The sequence below is a fragment of the Dreissena polymorpha genome, chromosome 3 (assembly GCF_020536995.1).
Source record: "Dreissena polymorpha isolate Duluth1 chromosome 3, UMN_Dpol_1.0, whole genome shotgun sequence".
Classification (NCBI taxonomy): Eukaryota; Metazoa; Mollusca; class Bivalvia; order Myida; family Dreissenidae; genus Dreissena; species Dreissena polymorpha.
In genome coordinates this window covers 122,691,696-122,717,652 of record NC_068357.1, presented here as the reverse complement: position 1 = coordinate 122,717,652, position 25,957 = coordinate 122,691,696, and the positions used below count along the sequence as shown (strand labels likewise).

The 25,957-nt window shown below is 35.0% G+C and overlaps 2 protein-coding genes across 2 annotated transcripts in view; both read left to right on the top strand.

Annotated features, from left to right (window-relative positions):
- The first annotated feature begins 3,453 nt into the window (after positions 1-3,453).
- The window catches only part of LOC127871281 (uncharacterized), a 102,631-nt gene continuing 80,127 nt past the window's right edge, over positions 3,454-25,957 (top strand). Inside the window, exons 1-2 of the mRNA XM_052414046.1 lie at positions 3,454-4,032; positions 4,419-4,591. Coding sequence (XP_052270006.1) covers positions 3,483-4,032; positions 4,419-4,591 — 723 coding nt within the window. The 5' untranslated portion in view covers positions 3,454-3,482. The remainder of the gene's footprint in view (positions 4,033-4,418; positions 4,592-25,957) is intronic.
- On the top strand, positions 10,679-25,092 carry LOC127871283 (pre-mRNA-splicing factor CWC22 homolog). The gene is made up of 10 exons (XM_052414050.1): positions 10,679-10,801; positions 12,890-12,962; positions 15,059-15,223; positions 16,047-16,199; positions 17,616-17,747; positions 19,286-19,358; positions 20,026-20,143; positions 20,777-20,840; positions 23,636-23,775; positions 24,328-25,092. The coding sequence occupies exons 2-9, from the start codon at positions 12,902-12,904 to the stop codon at positions 23,683-23,685; spliced, it is 816 nt and encodes a 271-aa protein (XP_052270010.1). The 5' UTR covers positions 10,679-10,801; positions 12,890-12,901; the 3' UTR covers positions 23,686-23,775; positions 24,328-25,092.

Sequence of the window (25,957 nt, the reverse complement as noted above, 5' to 3'; positions counted from 1 at the left end):
TGGGTTAAGTGGAGGAACGTTTCAGAATATAGCCACAAGTTTTCATGTGTAGTCATCACAGAGCTCAGTCCAACTTTCAGGTATCACCTATGAAGGCTACACTATGTGACCAGTGACACCAGACCCCTCAAAGACTACCAAATATTGTCAGCTCAACAACCTGAAGGTCCTATTTTGAAACAAAATCTCTTAAGCACATTAAACGACATTTTTATCTTATCCAAAAAAGTGCCAAATTAATGAAAAACTAGGAATACTAATAGGTTTTAGACAAAACTAGGAAAAACTAGGAGCACATTAAAAAAAACTAGGAAAACTAGCAAATACTAGGAAATACTAGGAACGCTGGAAAGCCTGGTTAGGGTGAATTTCCCAGGGTATTTCGCCATAGCTTGGATAGAGACAGAGGGGAGACTCCTGAGAAGATTGGAATTGACGGTTCAGGATATTAGCTTTACCAAGGCTTTCTGAGTTAAGGTTTCCGCTTGTCTGATATTTGAGTGGGGAAAGACCTTGAGTGTCTTGTTTGGCATTCTTTATGATGGAATACAGCTTTTTAGTGTTGAATTTATTGGAGTGAATGGCTGCATGTTCTATATCTAGGATGTGTTCAATGTATAGTTCACATGACCTTTTTATTTTGGATTAAATGAGGTGTTTGATGGTTCTGAATTTCCTAGTGTGGGAGTTATGACCTTTGTGTTTTTTACCTTTTGGAATAGGGAGTCCCTTCTTCTGATTAATCTTTTTATGTCTTGGGTAACCCAGGGGAGAAGTCTTTTAGAGTCCACTTTTTTGATGGGGACACATTTTGAGATACCTTCCTGGATTAGGGCCTTAAATTGGTTCCAGAGTTCATCCACTGATGAGGTCTTTGCATTTTGGAGGATGTTGACTTTGGAAGTATTGATGAAGGATTTGAAGTCATCCGATTTGGCTTTCTTGAATAATGGGATTTCCCTTGGGGCTTGCCTATTTATTTGGGGGTTTAATCTGGCCTGAGCAATAACTAAGTCATGGTCGGAGATACCTGCTTGGACATTAACATGGCTGACTAATGTTGGGTTGGAAGTTAGGAACTGGTCCAGAGTGTTATCATTATGGGTGGGCTTGTTGACCATTTGTGTGAGGCTGTGATCATTGACGTATTCAAGTAGCTTGTCATAAGACTGGGGAAGGCTACAGTTAGGTTTGGTTATTTGGGATGTGATCACAGTCCCATGATAATTTGGGGGTGTCAAAGTCACCAAAGATCCATTTGCTTCCTTTAAGGGGCATTGTGAGTTTAAGTGACCTGCCAAACTCAATGATACTCTGAAGATCATTTTAGTTTGGTCTGTAATAGGCAGCATCATACAGGCGTTTGGACGTATTCATATTTATTTTGACCCATAAATTCTCTGAACTTCTTAATGCCCTAATACATAAACGTTGCTTGCTTTTGATACCCGTTTTATAGGTGTACCGGTATAATAAAGCACAGACAGATAGTCATGAACATCTATCAGTAAAAACATTGCGCTGGTACATAACTTATTATCAAGACAGTTTATGCAATACTATCCGCTGTACGCGGGATACCAATAGGTGCAACAAACTAACCTAGTTATAATTAAACCCCTGTCTGGTTTGTTTGATGACAATTTTGTGACTTATGTCACATTGTACATTATTAAGATGTTGAAAGAATTCATTTAGAACAATCTGTATGTGTTTTTCATTGTTTTAAATTTCAAGATTAGTGAAATATATTTTTGTAGACGATAAGGTAGTCAAGGGAGCCAGTAGGCAGTACTAAATTAAACACTGTTAAAGTGTAGCGACAAGTTTCAAAGAAAAACGACACAAAATCTCGATCATGTAACATTCTACGGAAAATTGCAAAACATAATACTCATCAAATGAACTGTCAATTAACAACTATATTGAGTTTATCCGTGTACCTAGTTCTTCTTGAATGCTTTGAGCTTTTATGAGTACATACGTACGCATTTTAATGGTGATCAATCTGAATATTTTCAGAAAACCAAATCGAAAGTGTTTAATTTATCAGACATCATTAATATTGTGAAAATGTTTAAATCTAGATCATTAATTGATACATGTTTCAAAAATTGAATCAATATTTGCAAAAAAAATCCATAGCTCACAATATTACTGAAAAGAATGAACAGACTGGTTTCTAATTATTTATTTTTTAAAGAAATTTAGATATGCAAACAATCAATTTCACCGACTAATATTTAAAAAGCAACTATAATATCTATTGAGTATCATCAGACAAAAGACTGTTACAATTAACAGTTCAGACAGTCCTCCAAAGGGGAACAATCTTACAGGCCTCAATGAATGTTTTACACAGGATTGCAAAAGGACATGGAACAAATAATTCAAATGGGGCGTTTCAACGAAAAAGGGCAAAATATAGTGCAAAAAGTCAGATTGGGGGGGGGGGACAAATGTAAGCACCTTAGTTTAAGTTTGGGGGGGGGGAAATATCAACAACTATATACTAAACATCTTAAGTCTAGTTGTTGTGTTTTTGAGATAAAAATCACAATAATGTATTTAATAAGTTTATGTTTCAATCCATAAATTCCATTTCACTTACATGCTTTAACAGAAAACTGTATAGTGACACACACACACAATCTGAATATCAAACAAATCTGATTATACACAGATCCACTAACATTTAAATGAAACCATCATACCATGTATGTCTTTTTCCATTTTCTAACAATACTCTTGTAAAAAAAATCTTCATGATTAAAATGAATTCCAGTTTACAAGTTAATAAACACTCGACTCGTTTCCCTGACATACTGAGCAATATGTCCCCCACCACTATAGAAGGGGACATATTGTTTTTGCCCTTCCTGTTGGTTGGTTGGTTTGTTTGTTTGTTTGCTCCAACTTTAACATTTTGCCATAACTTTTGCATTATTGGAGATAGCAACTTCATATTTGGCATGCATGTGTATCTCATGGAGGCTGATTGAGCTGCAATTTTTTGAGTGGTGAAAGGTCAAGGTCATACTTCAAGGTCAAAGGTCAAATATATAGCTTCAAAGCGGCGCAGAAGGGGACATATATAGTGTTTCTGACAAACACATATCTTGTTTTCCTATTTTTTAAGAGTGTTCAGGTGTATTTGCAAGGTTCGTGCTGTATTTAGTTATTGGACGAGCAGTCAAACAAGATTATCATTCAATATTAACAAGTCAAATAAATATACTTGTTACAGGATGTGAGATGAATAATATTTTGGTATTAAACCACAGCATGTATAACACTCTTATGTTTATATTCCAAACATCAAACCACGCCATGAACACAAGATTAAAATATTTATGCAAAATTAAATGTTTGCTTTCATTATAATTAATACTGCAATTATGATTAATAATAAATAATAATAAACAAAACGAATAATATTTTTGATCACAGGCATCAGTTATACCATCAGGAATAAAACAAAAATGGCATATCCATGCACAGTAACAACAAGTGAAAGATCTTCATCTGGAGGGAGAAATGAGTCTAGTGGAAGCTCTTCACATGGCAGACAACAAAATGGCAATGGTTCAACTGGTGTTGGTTATCCTAACAGTGGATCAAATCAAGGACGTGGATCCAACAATGGACAGAGCCAAGGTCAGTACTTCAGGTATCCTAGGGATGGACAATATGGTGCACATGATCAGTATGGCAATGCAAACAGTTATGGACAGAAGTCCTACGGTAGGGCTGAATATAGGGGTGGTCACAGAGGAGGTCAACAGAGGGGTAAAACCTGGGAAAATCAACATGGGAGTACAGACTGGAGAAATGAGAGCTGGGAAGAACAAGGGAATTCTCAATGGGATGATCAAGGTGGATATTACAACTGGAGAGGTCAGGGTGGACCGCCTTACAGACAGAACTCTTCAGGAGGCTACAGGAATGATCCCCCAGATGTCGTCTTGTCGAAAACTCTGTCATCAATCCTGCGGCACAATGCGGATAAGTTTAACCTCAATTTGCTCCAAGGTAAAACAAAAAAATTGTTGTGTATCATTAATAATTGTGTCTTCAAGATTTCAATAATGCAACTTAATAATGAGAACACTGGATAAATACTTTTTTTTAATGGATATGTGGCATCAATTTTGATTGCCCACTTATTTTCATAAAAATATTGTTTACACTCCTAATAACAGTACATGTTTGTTATGCAAAAAGATGAGAATAACCAGTACCATTCATTTTAATTCATATCAGATTTAAAAAGATTTAAATCAGAAACACACAATCAGCCACACCCAAACACATAAAAACTAATGTTATAAGCATGTAAAATTTATACATTGTAATATTTTCTAAAAGACACGGCTAAGAATTGTAGGTTGAGGTTTATTCATTGTTGTACGTTCCAGGCGGTTTTATATATGTGGATGAAATTCTCCATAAAGTTCCCAAGTTACGAAACTATACACAAGAAGATGTTAAGCGTGTTGTGGATAGCAATGACAAACAGCGTTTCGCCTTGCAACCTCACCGCGAAAGTGGCCGACTGATGATACGAGCAAACCAAGGGCACACCATGCAGGTTGAGTTTTATTTTTAGTTTAAATCGGGGCTGTTTTTGTACGTTACAAAATCAGAATCCTAAACCAATATTTATTCTTGTCAGGTCATTAATAGATCTGGAACCTAAATCATGTCAGTAGGGCACATATGCCCCACATTCCTATTTTGTCTCAATACTCGGTTAATGTCACAAATTTTGAACAAAATATGGAGGTGCACTGAACAAAATATTGTGGTAAACTAGTTCATAGGACAGCTTATATGTTTCTAAAGTTTCATCCCTCTAGTGGGAATACTTTTTGAGTTACACACAGCACAATAAGAAAAGTAAGTACCATACCTCTGGTTATGTCAAATTATCAAAATCAAAATATGAAGGTTTGCTAGATCCCATTATGGTTTTGTTAAATTTCAACCCTCAAGCACCCAAAACACGTTGGGCCACCTGTGACACAAGTTTAAGAGATGCGATAACTTACTACAACAGTTTGAGTTGTGTTGTGTGGATCCCTGTTCACATAGTAAACTCTTAAACATGGTCATATTTCAGTCTTAAAAAGCAATCAACCTTTTTTTGTGATGACGATGAAATATATTTATTATCTTTGTTGCACCTTGTTTGTGTGACAAATTTATATAGATACATTGGTCACTTGATGGTTTAATATCTTTTATTTTGGACCATAGTTCATTGTATATTATTAACTTAAAAACTGCCTGCTAATCATTTAAATAGATTTCTCATACAGCACTTGGACACTTACATTGGGAACATTTGATTTTAGCAAATATATCTCCTGAAATAATTTCTGAAGTTCAATTGTTTGTTATGTTAAACGGTTGTGTACAAAATTATTGAAGTATATTCTTTATAACATGTTTGAAAAGTTTCAGCTCTCTGGTAGCCACACTTTTCGAGTACCGGTAATACATGACACAAGTTTAAAACATGTTATCATACAATGGGGCCATTACTGAGTACTCAGATTATTAGAACCAAACGATGGAGGTGTGAGTTCAATTGCTGGATAATGTTCTTGTAAAGTTTCAGTACTCTATCAGCAGTGCATTTTGAGTTATGCCCAACTCAAAAATGTGACTGACGGACAGATAGGCGGACTGACAATTGCCAACCTAAATGTCCTCCACCCAACCCTTAGTGAAAATGAGGGCATCCAAAGAATTGAAAGTGCACGTTGTCTCAACATGTCATGGAATCGGAATATTTTTGATTTTATTATTGTAGTTGTGAAAAGTATCCTTGGGTACGCATGATAGAGCATATACATTGTCAAAGCCATGAAAATGCAATAAATCAAAACAACTTACATGTAGATATATCAATGTTGTCAGACATCTAATCATCTAATTCAGTGCAACAAGAAATTATAGTCTATTACACAGGTTGCAAATTAGTCTAGGGTACAAAACATATAAATGAAAGATTACATTTTCTGGTTTCAATATTTCTTCTTCAGCTTGCTTGCACAGTATGACAAAAACTGAATAGATTCAGGGCGCTATTTTAAGTTGAGTATACAGATGGTTTCATGGAAAAATTGTAGAATAGTCATGAATTATGTTCCAAGAAAGAATTTACGCATGGTCTCTGTTAGTGTTGTTTTTTGTTTTTTTGCCCGATTTTCAACAAAAGTTCAAGTATTTTCAGATATTCAAAATAGATAAAGTTTCTCTTAATGGCGGCACTGCGATGAATTTGTATGTGCAGGTAGTTTATATTCTACTCTAACTGTTGATCGGTATATCTGCATGCATTTAAGTTATGTTTTTGGAGCAAAATACTACCACTTTACTCAAGGTATTAAATTAAAACCTCAATTGTTAAAATGGTTCTTGTCCTCTGCACAAAAAAGCAACCAGAGATATAAATAAACCATTTCCAAAAAAACACACAAAACAACATTTTGTTTGCTTGTTTAGCTTGCATTATTGTTTAAATACATGATAAAAAAAATTGTAGGTTGATGACTTGGACCTTAAACCCCTTTCCTCCCCTGACGATGTGCCGTGCGCCATTCATGGCACGTACTATGAAAGCTGGGACGCCATCAAACTTACGGTAGGCTATACAGAGCACTTTACTGAGGCCACTCTTCATTCTATAACTAGCAGAATATCGGCTCCATTTCCTCTGAAAATTTATAGGAATAAAACTTATCCGTAGAAATTTTATTCTCCTATCAGATGAATCATGAGCAATGACATCCAAACTTGGTTTCTAAACCCTCTTTTCGCCATTATCCGCCATCTTGACATATGTGACATATATGCAAATCAACATACAATTTTAAATGTCAGACTACATTCGGGAAACAATAGGGAAAAGTCCATTCATTTAAACATGCAAATCGGTTTCTTTCAGGCTTGTTGAGTAAATCAAGCACAAATGTAGGACCACTACCATGATTAGCGGTATTAGGTTTCCTTTTGTTCTTATAAAAGTCTGGTTAAGGTGTCGTTTGCGTGCAAGTTGAAACTTGCATTCGACAGCTACATATCTGCGAGATCAGTGATCAAGGCCCTAAACTCTGACATGCAATTAAAAAGAATGATGCCCCTTTCATACTTAAAAATGTGAGGTTAACGTTTGTGTGGAACAACTCCATATCTCTGTGATATTGGAATAAAACTTGTCATACATGTTCAGGGTCTGTATAAACAGTCACTGACCAAGATTTATTTCTTTTACCAGCCTTTAAAGGGACCTTTTCAAATTTTGGTTGACAAAATTTAAAAATAATAATTCAGATTTGCACATTTTCGATGTACTTATGATATTTGCGAAGAAACAGTAATATTGAACATTTACTATGCAAGAAAATATCAATTATATGCATCCTTTGATGCATATTTCCTTAATTCTGAAAATTATAAAAACTCGAAACGATTAAATATTTGGATAGTTCTGTTGGTATTGTTATATTTTGTGACATTACGATGATTGCTCATGTAAAATATAAAAAACGCCTCTGACTACATGAGCACAGCTGGCGAGTGGTTTAATTAAGTGTTACACTTTAACTCTAAGAGTAAGTGGTTCCAGCACTCTTGAAAATTAGCCTTTTTCCCTTTCTTTAATTGTATTTTTGTTTTTAATGGAGCAATTAATTCCAATGTTTGCATTTATCAATTTAAAGCATTTAATAAGAAACTTTAATACATGCCAAAATCTGACAAAAGGTCCCTTTAAACATCATTGCCCCTTATGTACTTGAAAAAGTCAGGTTAAAGGGGCCTTTTGACAGATTTTGGCATGAATTGAAGTTTTTCAGTAAATGCTTTTTATTGATAAATGTAAACATTGGATCTCAAAAGCTCCAGTAAACAGTCAAGAACAATATAAAAAAAGGAAAAATAAAGTAACCCTCAACAGGGCTCGAACCACTGACCCCTGGAGTCCAGGAGTAAAAGTTTACCACTTAGACCACTCGGCTATCCGTGCTTATACAGTGAAAGGTGTACTTTATACTTTTATACGAGCAATCCTCGTAGTTTCACAAAATATAACGACAACAACAGAACTCTCCACATAATTTAATTGTTTCGCGTTGCAAAGCTTTATAATTTTCAGGTTTTTAAATCGTCAAAAGATGCATATAATGGCTATTTTAGAGCATGGTAAATGTTCAGTATCACTGTTTCCTCACAAATAACTAAAACGAAAATTTGCGAATCTGAAACAACTTTTTTAAATTTTGTCAATTCACCAAAACGTGAAAAGGCCCCTTTAAGGTTTGAAAACAAGTTAATTTTGGAATTTCACTTTGCATGCAATATGCAGGTTTCTCTGTAACTATCAGTTATTCAATTTAGACTTCACACATGTCTTCAGGATCATCTTGTTAAGGCCCGGTCAGACCGACTAACGAATATGTAACGGAGAGAAAACGGACAAAATATGCTGCTTTTGGTTATCAGGTGATAAAATTGACCTGCTCTGCGGCTCAAGACTCTCACAATCGGTGTGCAAAGCGTAAGAAACACACAATGACCGCACAAGTACCGGTGATGTAACGGGAAAAACGTACGTTTAACGGATATTTACCGGATAATTAGCGGTCGGCTAACGGATATTACAATGCGAGTAACGGACTTCTACCGGATAATCTTTAATGTAACGTATTAGTACCGGACAAAACGTTCTCCCAACGTGAGGGAAACGGAAAAGTACCGAACACCACCGTACGAAAAACACACAAGTCTCTTCATAATGTTTGATCATATAATATACATACACATAATAATGTACATTCAAACACATACACACAGATAGACGGATGGACACACATACATACATGCATATACGCATGCAAGCTCGCACACACGCATAAATGCGTGCATGTATCTATTCATCCAAACATACATAATATAATATAGCTGAATCCGTTAATTTTAGTTTGTGTATTAACTCATTATGGAGATGCCTCGCAACACAAAACAACCCTCCTAGAATTAAACAATAACCTAAGACTGGGCGAGTTGATATTAATCTTTATAAATCGGTATAAACTTGGGACCTTAATTGAAAAAAGATGAATCTTTTCATCTGTTTATGCCTCCTTTTGAAGAAAGGGTGGTATATAGTTTTCGCACTGTCCGTTTGTCAGTCTGTCACACTTTTCGTGTCCGCTCTCTAATTCAAATAGTTTTCATCCGATCTTTACGAAACTTGGTAAGAAGTTGTATATAGACAATATCTAGGTCAAGTTCGAATATGGGTCATGCCGGGTCAAAAACTATGTCACGGGGTCGAAAAAACAAATCCAAGGGAAGTAATAAGCTTTAAATGGACATAATTATCTGACCTGCCAAATTATATATTTTGTTAAATAAATCAAAGCGGCGCAGAAGGCGGCATTGTGTTTCTGACAAACACATCGTGGTAAAAGGTCAAGGTCATTCTTCAAGGAATAAGGTTAAAAATACAAATCCAAGGGAAGTAATAAGCTTTAAAGAGAGATACTTATTCAATATTGAACATAGCAACTTGATATTTGGCATGCACGTGTATCTCATGGAGCTGCACATTTTGAGTGGAGAATCTACAGTCACGGTAGTGGCTTTTAATTATTTGCTATGAAAAATAGATATTTGTTAGAGACAATTATTCTCAAGGGAAGTAATTTATATAATTATAAATTTTGACTGTCTACAGACCCACCCCCAACCCCCAACCTCCCCCCCCCGGATTGATTGGACAAAATCCAAGGGAAGTTATAAGCTTAAAAGGGAGTTGATTTCTATACCTGCCAACTCGTAAATAGAAATTTTATTTCAAAGCGGCGCAGAACGGGGCATTGTGTTTCTGACGAACACATCTCTTGTTTGTGTTATCCGTGGTAAAAGTGCGCACTACATGCTATTTATCGCCCCCTACCGGTGAAACCGGAGTGGACTTATGGTTTGCGCTCTGTGTGTCTGTCTTTGAGTCTGTCTGTCACACTTTTCTGGATCATGAGATGGCTTTAAAAGTTCTTTATATTTTTTCATAAAACTTGAAACATGGACAGATGGCAATATGGAGATTATACACGTCATTTCATTTTGTTCCTACGTCAAGAATTCTGATTGCTATGGCAACAAATAGATTAGAAATATTCCTGAAAATGGTGGATCCTGCGATAACTTTAAAAGTTCTTTATATTTTTTCATTAAACTTGAGACATAGACAGATGGCAATATGGAGATTATACACGTCATTTTATTTTGTTCCTACGTCAAGAATTCTGGTTGCTATGGCAACAAATAGACTAGAAATATTGCTGAAAATGTTGGAGTTTCACCGGTAAGGGACCATATTGCTTGACAATAGCCTTGTTAATCTTATGACTTTTTGATATTATGTCATGCTTTATTTATATTTTAAAGTATAATATATTTTATTTGCTTTGTTTTTAATGCATATGCTTGTTTGTTTCTTTATCATGAATGTATTTGTACACTTGTGCCAAAAATTTAATAAATAAATTAATCAATCTTGGCTGGTCGAACAATTTTATATTTTCTTACCGATGAAAAATTAGGGTACATCCTCAGTATCATGTGGAAAAGCTTCAGGTTCTGGAAGGTCAAGTTCTCCGTTCTCAGCTGCTGCCTTCAGGTCAGACTCGTTCCACAACTGTGCATTGGATGCAGCACCAAGGCCTCCAATGTCAGCCCAGACGAACGTGTAGTCAGAATCCACCAGAGCTAGCAGGACAACGGAGAAGTACTACTTGTAGTTAAAATACGTAGACCCGGATCTTGGTGGACATTTGCAGGAAATATATATTTGATTTTATTAATAACACCAAGAGTATGGGGGAAATTCCAGCTGTCCCTGAAGCCGTCCGCTATTCGCATCCAATCGGCAGCTGTTGTTTGCCACGGCATCACCTCCTCAGCATACTCATCTATGACTACTCTACAAACATTACGTGTAACAGATAACAATATGATAAGCTAGCGTGGATTATAAGTGTATGACACAGTAGATAATCCATGACTTATAGTGAGTGGATGATTAGGTAAAAATATACTACTTGATAAACAGTGGTAATAACTGTGTGCATTTCAAGATATGCACACAAGACCGTACTAATAAACAATATAGGAGGTTATTGTAGTGGTGCGCGCACTCATCTATTTGCCTTTTATCCTTTACCAATAACTAAACACAATGCAATTCATATAAAATGATGATAGAAGTAGACATTAAAATATATAAATATATTAAAATGACTAACAGAAGCCTTTTAAAATTAATTTTAACACTATAGTAAATTAAGTGGTACTTAATTCTGGCACGAGAAGAGAAATAGTGTTGTAGGGTACCCTCCAGCCGAATCGCATATCACGGTACTATGAACCAGACACAATATGCTGCAGCGCAATTGCTAGCCTCATCCCTGGTTCAATTGGAAGTCTGTAGTTGTTGCGCTGTTTTGTTATCCGTGGCCCACTCGTGCGAGAATCTCATAAAAAATCTCGGGTGGCATTCTCGTGAAGTTGATGAATGCGCGTTGGTCCTCTCGTCGTAGTTCGACCATAAGTTGGTCATACAGACCGAACTGACGCCTCCGCTCGGGGTCCAGCCAAGCCCTGATCCACCATCTGCGCTGCCTCCGTCTCCTTGCTCTCTTTTGATCAAGACGATGCATGGCCAGCTAGATTAGCATCCAAAAGGCCGATCTTGGAGCATGACCAGATAAGCATCCAAAAGGCCAATCTGAGCCTGCACGAGGGTGGCTTGACACTCTAATTGAATGCGAGCACGACACTCAATCGCACATGTCCTTCTCAAAAGCGTTCCAAAATGGAATGATACTTCAAGCCACAGGCTAATTACGGTTAAATGTATGTCAACAGTTTTGTTCCGCCACACTTCTCGCACTTTTGTATACGTTAGCTGTCCGTTATTATCTGTTGAACATGCGTTAGGTGTCCGGAACGGTGCAGTTTATCCGTTGCAAGTCTGGTATTAGTCCGGTAGTTGTCTGGTGGTGGACCAGGACAACCGGACATAAACGGACATAAACCGGATACCTACAGGAGATATAACGCACGGGTTCCGAACAAACCGCAAACTAACGTATGAAGACCGCACATTAAACGGAGGTCTCTGTCCGTTTTATCCGGTGCAAAATTTTGAACATGCTCAAAACTTCTCAACGGACGGAACGGATGTCACTGGACATCTCCGAACAAGGAACGGATTCACCGGAATTGAAACGGACATTAAACGGATAAGAACGGACTTGAACTGATAAAACGATTTTATGTATATAGGAGTGAGCTTGTTGGTCGGTCGGTCGGTCCGTATTAAGTGTCCGCTCTCTAATTCAAGTAGTTTTCATCAGAGCTTCACCAAACTTGGTCAGAAGTTGTATCTTGATGATGTGTAGGTCAAGTTCGAACATGGGCCATGCCGGATCAAAAACTAGGTCACGGGATCACTTAGTGCGTTTAAAACATTAAGCATGGTGTCTCTTTTTTGTGAAGACAACATGAAAAAATATTCTGTGTCAATGCGGCATGTGGGGATATTCGTCACGTCTGTGAAAAAGCTCTCAAGTTATATGTAGACTTTAAATTTGACATTATACGTGTTGACCTTAAAGTCAATAGTCGTCTTGCTCTCCTCAGAAGTAACCATCAAACCAATTTGTTTTGAAGGAGGTTCATAATTATTGCTCTTGAATTATGTTCTGTGCTTACATTTTAACAACAAATTAATACATCCTTCACAGATAATGTTACACAGACCTTCAAACAGCTGTCTTTTGTGACAACTTGGCACTCTTGTTTAATCTGACAGGGCCTGAGCCGTATGAAGAGGAATCACATCCACATGGCTATGGGAGAACCAGGCGATAATTGCGTCACCAGTGGTGAGCAATTTCTACTTGTTTGAAACATATCTGCAGTCTGCACATGCTAATCAGGGACGACACTTTCGGTTTTTATGTTGTTTATTGTACAAAGAAAGTCTCTTATTTTCAAAAATACAGTTAAGGAGTAAAGTTAGGTCCCTCATTAGCCTGTGCGGACTGCACGGGCTAACATTTGACGACATTTTACATATGCCATGTTTTCCCAGAGTAAGGCTGGTTTGTAAAAGTTATGCTTTTTTTAAATCTCTATAGAATATTGACTGTATTTACTATCGCTATTGACACATATTTTAACATGACAGTCACATGTCTGGTAATCAACTTGGTCCAATGATCTTGCATTCTATGCTCAGCGTTTTTTTTTTGCAAACAAAACCCTGAAAGTGGGAAATTTTGGGTCGTCAAATCATCAGATTGGGAATTATGGGTCTTTTTAATTGCATGGTATACATTACACAAACCAATTTAAATATTAATTGACATGCGTTTTGGTTAAAAATGTTCAGTTTCAGTGCTCATTTTATTTGTTCACTTGCCGATAATGCTCTTTCGGAATGAACTTAACACAAAAAAAGCCGTCTGTTTGGGAATTTTTCTAATGGCGATTATGAATTTTGTAGTTTTTCCTCAACTGGGAAAGCACCTGTTATGCGTACTTTATAAAAAAGGAAAAATATCGCCAATGCCATGCCCCTTCTCAAGATTAACCCTTTCCCACCTAAACACAAATGTCTATGTGCAAACCGCATAAAACCAGAACATCATGTGAGTAACTCGCAGTTCGTCCAGGTTTTATGCTGTTTGCTGCTCATCAATATGTAAGGGTCAGAAATGAAGCATTGCAAACTTGAATCCAGTAAGAAAAGTCTTTAATTACATTTTACTTTTTAAGTGACTACAAATGCGTCAAAATTCGTATCTAAGTGGTAAAGGGTAATTACAGTTTACTCGTCTCAAATGTTGTTTTATTCCCCCGATGGGAGGCACATAGTAAATGCATCGTTTGACTTACCCATCGTCTGTCTGTCTTGCTTCTTGGGAAAAGATTTACTCTGCAATATTTGAAGAGATTTAACCCTTTACAACTTAGATACATATTTTTACGTGTTTGTAGACCCTAGAAAGTTACTTTAAATGAAAGGCCTTTCTTGCTAGATTCAAGTTTTAAAGGCTTTATTTCAACCCTTAGATACTGATGAGCAGCAAACAGCATAAAACCTGAACAGACTACGAGTTACTGCTTATGTGTATAGTTAGTTTCTTGCATGGAGCATAACTTTTCAAGAATCGAAGATATTCATTTGTTAATTTCATGTGCAGAGCATAAATTCATAAGTATTGAAGGTATTACAATTTGTAAAACATATGAAAGCATGTTGTAACGGACATTTTAATCTGAATGATAAATTCCGTTACAACATGCTTTCATTTGCTTTACGTGACACACTAGGGGACACTTGAGATTTCTGTTGTTCGCTAAATTAAAAAAACTTGTCTGTTGTCTCCAACTTTTAAGGTCAAGATAACACATTTAGTTCAAAACAGCAGGGGCATTCAGTACGTTCCCTGAAAGCAATTGTTATAAGCAATAATGTGATCATAGATTTGTTTTAACCTTTATGTTATGAAGCTTTCTTTTGTTGAATAATTAAGAAGTTCATCTTACCCAGAGGATATCTCATATTTGAGCCTTGTAAACTGGGTTTACTGAAAAATGGAAAAAAATGGATTTAATGCATTTGAGCAAATAGTCGTCCCAGATTGTGCGGACTGCACAGGCTTATCAGCGATGACACTTTCCGCTTAGACTAGATTTTTGTTTAGAAGAGACTGACTTTAAAAGAAAAATTCCATGTAAGCGGCAAGCGCTTTAACTGATTAGCCTGTACATACTGTGCTTGACCTTATATGCTTATGCATGAAGCCGTTTTCTTAGAACGCAGCTCATAATATATCAATTCTTTCATGGAACAATGTAGCTGATACATGTATCTGTATCTTCTGAGTCAATCATGCACTAATTATCTCTTATAAGTGTGTTTGTTTTCCTGGCATTATATGTTATGATTCCATTTTCCACATTATACCAACAGGTATGCGGTCCTCGTGTGAAGTCACCATCAGAATTGATCTCAAGAAAGCCATGGAGGATGGCATCAAGTTTTTTGTTTCTGCCAACAACGTGATCCTCTCCCCAGGCAATGAGGATGGACTCATCCCACCAAAGTACTTCGAGTTAGTAATGGACCGTAAGAAAGGTAAGTTAAGGCGGTTCATGACAATAAGGCGTTTATAAATATGCTACTTGCAGATTACCTGACTAACATTTAAAGCACTTCCCCAATAGTATTTTGGATTTCTCAGTGTTTATAATTTTAATGATGTTGATAATTGAATGTTGTTTTGTTTTAAAAATTAATTTTTTATTGTCAAATCAAAAAGTTTATTTCTGCCTTTCATAAAAAAAAATTAAAAACAAATGACAGAATTTAAACCATTATTGACCTAATGTAGCAAAATACATATTCACCATGTGACCTGTATTATCAAATTAAAAATTGTTATTTGTAACTGGGTAAGATACATGTTTTTGATTTGCCTGAGGTAGTCATGACTGAAGTATTCATGTAATTATTATGTGGTTGAAAGTTTTCTTTGTAGAATTTAGATAGTGCTTTGTTACCATACTTTGTCATGATTATCAAACTTAATTTTTTAAAGGGGAATTATTTTGAGTTGCTTTCTAAAGTTATTTCACATTTTTCCAGCACCATTTTATTACCCTCAAATTTGGAACCTTTTATAATATGAGCCACTCTCTTGGAAAACCGGGCTTAATGCCTGTGCTTAAAGTATCGTTCCAGATTTACCTGTGCAGGCCCAATAAGCTCATTAGGGCTTACACTTTCCACTTTGCAAGATTTTTGTTTAAAAAGGAAGTCCCTTTTAAACAAAAATTGTTTGAAGGCAGAAAGTATCGTCTATGATACGCCCTTGTGGACTGCACAGGCCAATCTGGGATGACATCTTACGAATATGCATTAAGCCCAGTTTCCTAGTGTTCTACATATATGTTGATAGGAGCAAGGATTGCTGTTGACCTGCCCATTGCAAAGCAGGCTGATGATCAGACAGAAAAGAAGAAAAAAGAGAAGAAGAAGGACAAGAAGGGAAAAGAAGAAAAATCTGATGATGAACAAACACCTAACACCTGGGAAGATCAGGCCAAAAATGGTACAAATACAACAGTTACTTAATAACTTTTTCAACTTAAAATGTTTTCTGAAAGGTGAGATAACTGCCCTCACAAAGGAGTGGGCATGTAGCATTAAGCATGACTGTCTGTATGTCCATCCTGACATTTATGGTTATTGTCCCATATTTAAAGCTGGATGGATTTTGCTAAAACTTTTACAGCTGAATGACCTGAACGTGTAGGTGATCATAAAGCAAGTTCTCTATTGACGGTAACAAAGGAAGGTTCTTCAGTGCCTCAATGTTGTTTCATGACAAAATCTAGGCTTAGTTTGAATCGAGGTCACATGCATCAAAATAGGTCACCAGGTCATATCTTAGAAAAACCTTCTGGAGGCCACATTTATTACTCCATCTCAACGAAACTCAGTGTTTAAAAATACCTACGACGTCATTTCTACGATCACTCAATGTTTATGAATGAAGCCAACATCATTGTACATCCGTTTGTTGTACTGCTGTCACAGACACACATGTGGGTATTTTTTTCTCTGAAAAAGGTCTGAGTATAGATTTAAATAATTCTTATTTCATACAGTAACCAATGGGTTGTTGTTTCGCCCTCGTGGTTTTATTCCCACGCATCAGAACACCAAACGGTAGGTTATTACCTCAATAACCAACATTTTTTTCTGATCAACAAATGAGAACGATGGAGGCTTCAAAAACTTAAAGGTTGCGACTGACAAGCCAGCACATCTTTGATAAAGCTTAGTTTAGATTAATAAACATCAATAAACATTAATGATGTTCTGTTTTAATCTCACCTGATCACAAAGTGCTAATGGTGAGCTATCGTGATCACCCTATGCGTGGCGTAGTCTGTTGTGTGTCTTGTTTTGTCAACTTTAAACTCTTTACCACTCTATATGCCACATTTATCACTCAATTTTGAGGAAACTTTATGATACAGCTCTCAAAATGTGCTAAAATCAACTTTTGTTTTAAATAAAGTAACCTTAGTTCTCAAATAAAAAATATGTTCTGGCCTAGAAATGATATGCTTAATAATACACTTACTTTGAAACAAGTATGCACTTTGAAATCCACTCTCTTATACAAAAAGCACTCGTTCATGAACAAGTCAAAGAAAATGCACTCCCAAATTCAAAAGATTATGAAAAAGCTCACTTTGATTCTGAAATGCACAATTTATTCACTGAACCCTTTTTTAACAATAATGCATTTAAAGACATATGTAAAAAAATGCAGATAAAATGCAATTTAATTTTTAAAGTGTATTTGTGTAACAAGTGCATTTTATTTCGAGAAAGTGTTTCTCCTTATGTAGAAGTCTTCAGGATACTATCTTCTCAGACTCTTAGTTACATATTGAATAATTCAGTGCAGCGTTAAAAGCACTTACTGTTTTCTTCTCTGACAAAATTGTAAAAGGGGCAAAGATTACAATCCACTCGCCAACTGAAAAGGAGAATGATAAGAAGAAAGAAAACAAGAAGAGGGAGGACAAGAAGGAGAAAGAAGATGAGCCATTGCCTGAAAATTGGGAAGAGGAGGACAAAAATGGTAAGAATATTTTTTTTCTCGTTCCTAGTCTTTGATTTTAAAATTGTTAAGATCTGCTTAGGAGAACATATTTTCTCCCTATTACTTGAATCCGATTAAAGTTTAGCAACAACAGTAACTTAAGTGAAATTATTTTTTTAACTTTTAATGATGCCCAGAAAATGCAGTCAGAAAAAGTGAACAGAGTGAGTGTATCGCACGAAATTAAGGTTGCAATTCAAGGTCAAATGTCAGATAGTTGAACCTTTTCTCAAATGGGCATTACTTTGCGTGCATAACCCATGTTTGACCTTCAAAGGTCAGGGTCACAAACAAAATGTCAAGTGCAGAAAAATGATCTATACTTGATGATAAAAAGTGTTTGGTTTGAAAGTATTGGTTGTTTCTATGTTTGCAAGTGCCTCTCTCCCGACTGGCATGGTTTGCTTGAACTTTACTCTCCACAACATATATTGCAACATATATATTTGGCCCAGTTGTTAAAAGCATTGTTAAAATAACCTTACCATTAATATTTACATCCGTGAAGTATCCTAACGCAGCTTAATTCAATCAGCAAATACTTTCCCGTTGCTCAAACACCTTTAATGCTAGCGTTAATTAATGCAGCATTAAGACTTGTACGTCAGTGTTAAATCCCACAATCCATCAAAATATCCAATTCTTGTTCCTGTTATCCAAATGGCTTTCAACACAGCAGATAATTCTCGCGAAGTAAAGAGAAAGACGAGAACTGTTAAGTAATTTAGAAATTCTTAAGTTGGAAAAAACTTGAAAAGGAAGAAAAAAGTTTTGCAGTATTTACTTATTATTTTTTGAACACCTTAAACAACAAAATGAAAAAGTAAACATGGCAGAGAATTGCAGAAGATATTTCTGCACCAGAGGTAGAAATGCAGAGAACTGCAGAGGAATGCAGTAAAAAATGAACATATGAAAACCTTCAAACGAGAAAAGCTGATGGGAAATCATGCTCGATGCAGCTATGGCCGATGACCAGAATGTTTCAATATCGGAACTTGATAAACATACGGCTTCATTTCTTGGGATAATAGGAGGAATGGATAGCGATGAAGCTGGTTTGTTGTTACAATTAATGTGTTATTTCATTAAAAAAAACAAATTGAAACAAGTAATATTTATTTAATCAGTTAACAATAATCTGTTAACGGTCTAGGCCTTAATAGAGAGTTATTTATAGCTGCTATTGGTATTCTCGCGGTATCGCTATTTACGCAGTATTTCAATGGCGCCCCCAAAGTGCCGTTTACACATTACAATTGGTGACTCAATTTCAATTCGCTATCAGAAAACAGTTTAACCTGTTGAACAATATTTTGGTAATCCATCTTTAATATTCTAGCTAATGTCCAACTTGTCCACACTTCATCTCCTCGCACTTTCCCTTTCCAAAATCTAATTATCATGCAACTTTTACTAGCTCCGCCCTTAAGTTACTCATCACTATACAACTGTTAAATTTCCAAGGAGAGAAGCAGCAAAAAGGTTACACACAATACTGATTGTTTTTTTTACAGCTGGTCTTCACCTTCTTTCAAACATGCCAGTTGCGTCCGCTGTGGGATCAGTGCAATCAACGGAGCAGTCAAGGTATATAAAATAATATTAATAATATAATAATAAAATACATGTATACAAATATCAAGTGAGCATTTAAGGTAAGGATTTTTTTATTATAAAATAATAAAATTACTAATAATAGTGAAAATAATTTAAATACATTTTAAACACTACTTCTACCACTAAACTAGTTAAAAAATATAGTAGTTTCTACGAAAAGCACAAAAACAAAGATGCTACGTACATGAATATATCTATCACTACAACTAAAACTTCTACATCTACTACAACAAACAACTATTTCTTCTACTTCTACTTGTAATATCTACCACTACAACTGCTAGTAGTAGTTACTAATAATTCTAGTATTTACTAATACTAATACTAAACGAAGTTGCTACTACTTTGTAAACTGTGTAGTTTTATTTTAACTACTTGTAGTTACAGCTACCAAAAGTAGTTTACTAATACAACAACTTGCAACTTAAGTTTTCATCGTCGTTGTCACACCCACCTCACTACTTCTATCAATTATAATATTGTTTGTGATTATTATATTAGCTATTATTAAACGATCAAGTGCTGATGAGAATGCTTTATTTAAAATATCTGTAACTACATATGATTCATCTTACAAATGGCTTTGTTTCACTCCTTTATATTGCTAGTGTATATTACATACATGTTTTAACTTTAGTGATTGTTCGAATAAGAGGCCAGTAAAGGTAGACGAGAAGTTCTCTACCAAATCAGAAGAACTTCAGTACTGGCAGATACAATATTTCAAGGGGAAGGTGGAGAAACAGGAACGGGAGGTAAGAATGTAAAAACAATCCGACATAATGTATTGCATACTATTATTCAATTATCATATTTACAGCTCAATTCATCAACAATAATATTTGCGTATAAAAATGCAATCATTTAAGGAAATCTTCATTTACAAAGTTATAAAATGACACGAGCATCAAATTAAAACTTATTAAAATTATTTATAATTAATCAACCACTTGAATTATAAGATAATAACAAAAAAACATAAATACTATTTATTGAAAAATAATAAGTAATTAATATTTATTACAAATGTGCAAAAACATTTGCTTTGTTTTATACAATAATAAGAAATACATATGTTTGTAACGCTTTAATAAACATTGTTTTCATATAATTATGTAGCATTTCAAGCATTATGTTCAAACACAAGCTTTGAAAATCTGTTATTGAAAATTAAAATGTATTAATTAGACATTTTCTATATAAATGAATTCAGAATACAATATGCATCTATATCTACAGAAAATCAACAATACTGGCCTTAATTTGTTTGTATAATATCTAATCATCATATTATTATGGCGTAAAAAAATCAAAATTATGAATTCAGTTTTACTTTCAGTTTTGATTATTCATTAAGAATCAGTCATTGATGCAATATTATGTTTCAGAAGCAGCTACTCGATTTAAAGATACGCATGTTACTGGCAAAGGAAAAGAGACACGGAACAGAAAGTTGTTGATGATTTTATCAGTTCATCATGTTTCCTCAAACAAAATCATTCTTAATAAACTGTGTATATAGACCACCGGATTCTACAATTGAATGGATATCGACATATGAATCTAATTTTAAAAACTTATTGAATAAAGAATTTTATATATTAGGAGATTTTAAAATACATTTTCTTTCTGACAAAGATGTGTTTAGTAATAATAAATGGTCTTCTTTTGTGATTCCAACAAATGGTCAGGCAACCAACACGAATAACAAAAACATCAAACACCATAATTGATCGTTTGTATACTAATCGTCCGGATCGAATCATCGAAATGTTTGTATCGTCCTATAGTATAAGTGACCACTTTCCAGTGTGTTTCACGCGAAAGATACGTTATAAACTATCTTAAAACACGCATTTAACAAAGGAATATAGGCAATTCAAAAAATGCCAATGAATCAAACTTGCAAAATTATTTGTTAATGTCAAATGTAGAACATGTTGAAACAATAGCAGATCCAAATACTTCCCTTAGTTATTTAATAAATAAAGTTAATGAAGCGCTTAACGTTAACGCACCATTAGAAACAAAAAGAATAAAATCTGATCGTCTACCCAGTTGGTTTACAGCGGAAATTAGACACGAAATCAAAATTCGCGATTGGTTAAAAAAGCATCATAAAATAGATGAATACAAGAAACAGCGAAATCATGTAACATTCCTAAAAAGAAAAAGTAAAAGGCAGTTTTATAACCAATCAGTGAAGGAAAATGCATCAGTTCAGCATCTATGGGATACTCTTAAAGGCTCATAAAAGGTGACTAATCCAATTATTATGCATATAAACTTGTCTAATTTTTACCGGATTTCAGTTACTCTTGCATAAAAAATGATAACACAGCTAAGGTGCAACGTTGTCAAGAATTATGGAAGATATACCCGTTTCATAATTGGCATAAATGTTGACAACTTTGCAACTAACGTGGTGTGTAGCCTCAAAGCTGTGACGCATGCTAAAAATAGCCGAAAGAAAATTCAATTTTAATTCTATTTTTAACAACTTTTTACCAGCAGAAAGTAACTTTTTAGATCACTATAAACGTTTTAACCATTTTGAAGAGACCTACTTCGTTAGTGATACCGGAAAACGATGAAAATCAACGATATATTTTTGGTGACATGAGTCACCGGAGCGTTGCTCCATCACGAGTAAACAGCGATGTAAATAAACTGTTTGTAAACACAATTGACTTAGAGGACACTGTATTTTGAGCTCAAAACAAGTTGTATTGCTCATGTGTTTATGGTAATGTCCAATAGCCTATATATATATATTTTTGATAACCTTTATAAATAAAATATGAAAAAAATATTTAAATTTCGGTAATCATTACGGATCGTCCTCTTTTATGAGCCTTTAATGCCTTAACAAAGCCACAAACTTCACTCACTCTTTTTTTAGTTTCGAAAAGAAAATATGACCCAAACATTTATAAACTTTTTAAACATTTTTAGACCAAAAAATTAGCAATGAATGTATTTGACATTCCTCAGATTACGATATTTTACGTTCGGAAAATAATAGACTCTCTCAAAATATCTTAAGCTGCCGCTATAGACAATATTGGCGCTAAAACTCTCAAATATTGTTAAGGAAACCATTGTAGGTCCGATTACTTCTATTATTCTATTAATAATTGTATAAATGCTGGAATTTTTCCTGACCAGCTTAAAGATGCATATGTTTTGCCAATACAAAGGTGCAGATAAAAGTGATCTTAACAATTATAGACCAATTTCTATTCTCCCAACAATTTCGAAGATATTTGAGAGACACATTACAAATCAACTTAAATCATATCTTGAAAAGAATGAACTACTCCACAGTTACCAATCTGGTTTCCGCCCAAATCATTCCTGTCAAACATCCATGATTCGCCTTGAAGATTCTTGGTTACAGTATATCGATTCTGGTCGCATCAATTTTCCTGGATCTCCGGAAAGCATTCGATTTAGTAGATCATGACCCTTTACTTGAAAAACTCAGAATGTACCATTTTTCTGACAATGCTCTTGCTTTGATGAAATCTTGTCTTTCTAATAGAAGACAGTGTATAAAAATAGGTTCCAAAACATCGTCGTTTCAGTATATCAAAACCGGTGTCCCACAAGGCTCTATACTTGGGCCTATTTTATTTCTTGTTTACATTAATGACATCCCATCCTTCGTTCAAAACTCAACAATTGATCTTTACGCAGACGATTCAACATTACACGTACAGTCAACTCGCCAATAGGGTGTCACTATCGTGTATTTCATGAAAAAGCATAATCAAATCAAAAACAATTGGTGCATAGTGTGTCCCTTGGATAAATGTACAATTTTACAAATTTGTGAAAAGATGCTCCAACTGTTGATCACATTGATTTTATTGTATTGGTATTTTGAAAGTAAATTGGTGAAAGTCCTATATATATATATATATATATATATGTATATATATATATATATATATTATTTTTTATATAAGCTATCGTCCCCAATTAACCTGTGCATTCTGCAAAGGAAAAACAGGGAGGAAACCTTCCCCTTCTAACTTTTTTTTTTGGTTTCAATGAAGTCTTTTCTTAGTGAAAATCCAGTTAAGGCAGATTGTGTCGTCCCTGTTCAGCCTGTGTGGACTACACAGGCTAATCTGGGATAACACTTTACGCACATGCATTAAACCCATGTTTTCCCAGAGCGAAGCTCATCTTTGTTAAACATAAACTAGTATTCTCAATATTGTATTGATGCGGTTTTCCAGACAATCCGATTGGTCCTCAACCGGAACCATCAACAACTAAGAAGACATGAGCCCCAGACGAGAAACGAACTGAAACATCCAAGGGGAAGGGCCTTCAGGCATAATATTTTTGCGGATTGGGAGCATGTGATCATTTCAAGGTTTAACTTCTTAAGTAGAGAAAAAAAATTATTTTATATTTAGGATACTTTTTTTCCGACCTACAAACTATATCATAGTTAATGTTAAATAGACGGTTAAATATTGTAATGCATGTCAATTTTTATGCCCCCGAAGTGTGGCATATTGTTTTTGAACTGTCCGTCAGTCAGTCTGTCCGTCCGTCCGAAAACTTTAACATTGGACATAACTTTTGCAATATTGAATGAAGCAACTTGATATTTGGCATGCATGTGTATCTCATGGAGCTGCATATTTTGAGTGGTGAAAGGTCATGGTCAACATCATCCTTCAAGGTCAAAGGTCAAATATATGGCGTCTGTCCGTCCGTCGGAAAACTTTAACATTGGTCATAACTTTTGCAATATTGAAGATAGCAACTTGGTATTTGGCATGCATGTGTATTTCATGGATCTGCACATTTTTAGTGGTGAAAGGTCAAGGTCATCCTTCAATGTCAAAGGTCAAAAATATGGCTTCAAAGCGGCGCAGAAGGGGGTATTATGTTTCTGACAAACACATCTCTTGTTTAGGTAAATGTCGCCTTATACAAGGGCAGCTTGGAACAGAGCATCACCTTCGACGGCACAAACAGAACCATCAGCAACTGATTCACTCCGAACAGGATCCACATGAGGCGGTCTTCAGACATATAGCAACCTTTTATTTGTCACTATTGAAGGGTAATTAATTGTATATATGCATTATACACACATCATTAATATGTGTTTGAACATTTTCTTTAGTGCATAGTCTTTACATCAAATTTTATTATCATCGATAACCTATGCAGCCAAAAGTCTAATTATGATTTAACACTGCCAAGAATTAAACGCATTTTAAACCAATAAAGGACCCGTTCATAGTTTGCCAAATGGCCAATTCTGCATATTTTGCACACTGCTTGCCAAAAAGGAAGATGTAATACAATTAATAAGTATGATTGACAAAGTGACTTTAAAATTGAGTTTAGATGTGTTTGGTTCAAGTTTATCATATCATTCTTCAGTATTGTTTTAATTGCAAATTCATAACCAAATGAGTTTAGGTAAGGAATTTCACGATTGATATGGTCCGTTTTAGACTATTACTGAAAACACAGATGCAGAACATTTCGTCTATCTATCATCTAATATTGATACCACAGACTAAACATTGTTTTAATTATCAAAAAAATATATGACAACTCAATAAAATATTAAAATAATGAAGCAGTTTTAGTTATTCGCGTATCCTGAAACGAATATGTGAAGATTTTTTTTAATATAGGTATATTGTTAATGTTAATGTTATATAGTTTCAGTTAAATAGTTATCATTTTGTATTGATAGTTCAGTGTACTTCGAGCTGAGAAATATATTAATCGGAAAATAAATTAAAATATTATTGTTATAATGTAACTGCTACATCCTTATTCCTGATTAAATGTATCATACAAAACAGGGCGTAATATTTTTCCAGCATTGCCTAATCCAATCCTGGCGAGAACACACGTTTATTACATTAAACAATAATATGGCGTTATTCCATTTGCGTGTTTTTTCTAAATGTGCATACTTTAGGTTGAATTTTGTTTCAAAATTGGCTTTGAGCGAGTGTAAGACCGCGTGAGTATGTCTGCGAAGCAAGATGCGCGAAATGTGAACCCCGCGAATTTAAGTGATTTAGTACTTCAAAAGTATTTTATTCGAGAATGTACCAAAATAAAAAAATATTTATCTTGATACAAGTGAGTAGATTTCGACAATCTACCGAAACAGCAAATATTCCTTTTGAGTAGACAAATCGTCTAAATCGTAATTTGATATAATATATCAAGGTGATGACCTCGTCAGAAAGAGCTGCAAGCTTTAAGGTAGGCCTGTTCATGATCAAAGGTAGGCCTGTCCAAGATCAATAAACATTTATATATATATAACGCATGGTTGCAAGATTTATTTACCATGTCGACATCTTTACGAGCTTTATTTTGCTTCTAATTGCTTGTTACGGTAATGTCGTTATTGGTTCACGAGCCTTCTTGTGCACGCGGTCCGATACATCCTGCTAAACTGACGCGATGTATGCTTTTGTATTAACGTTTTTCAATACGTGTGGCTACGATATGCACGACAATTATCCAGAAATTTATGTAACAAATAGTGATGCTTAATGATACATATT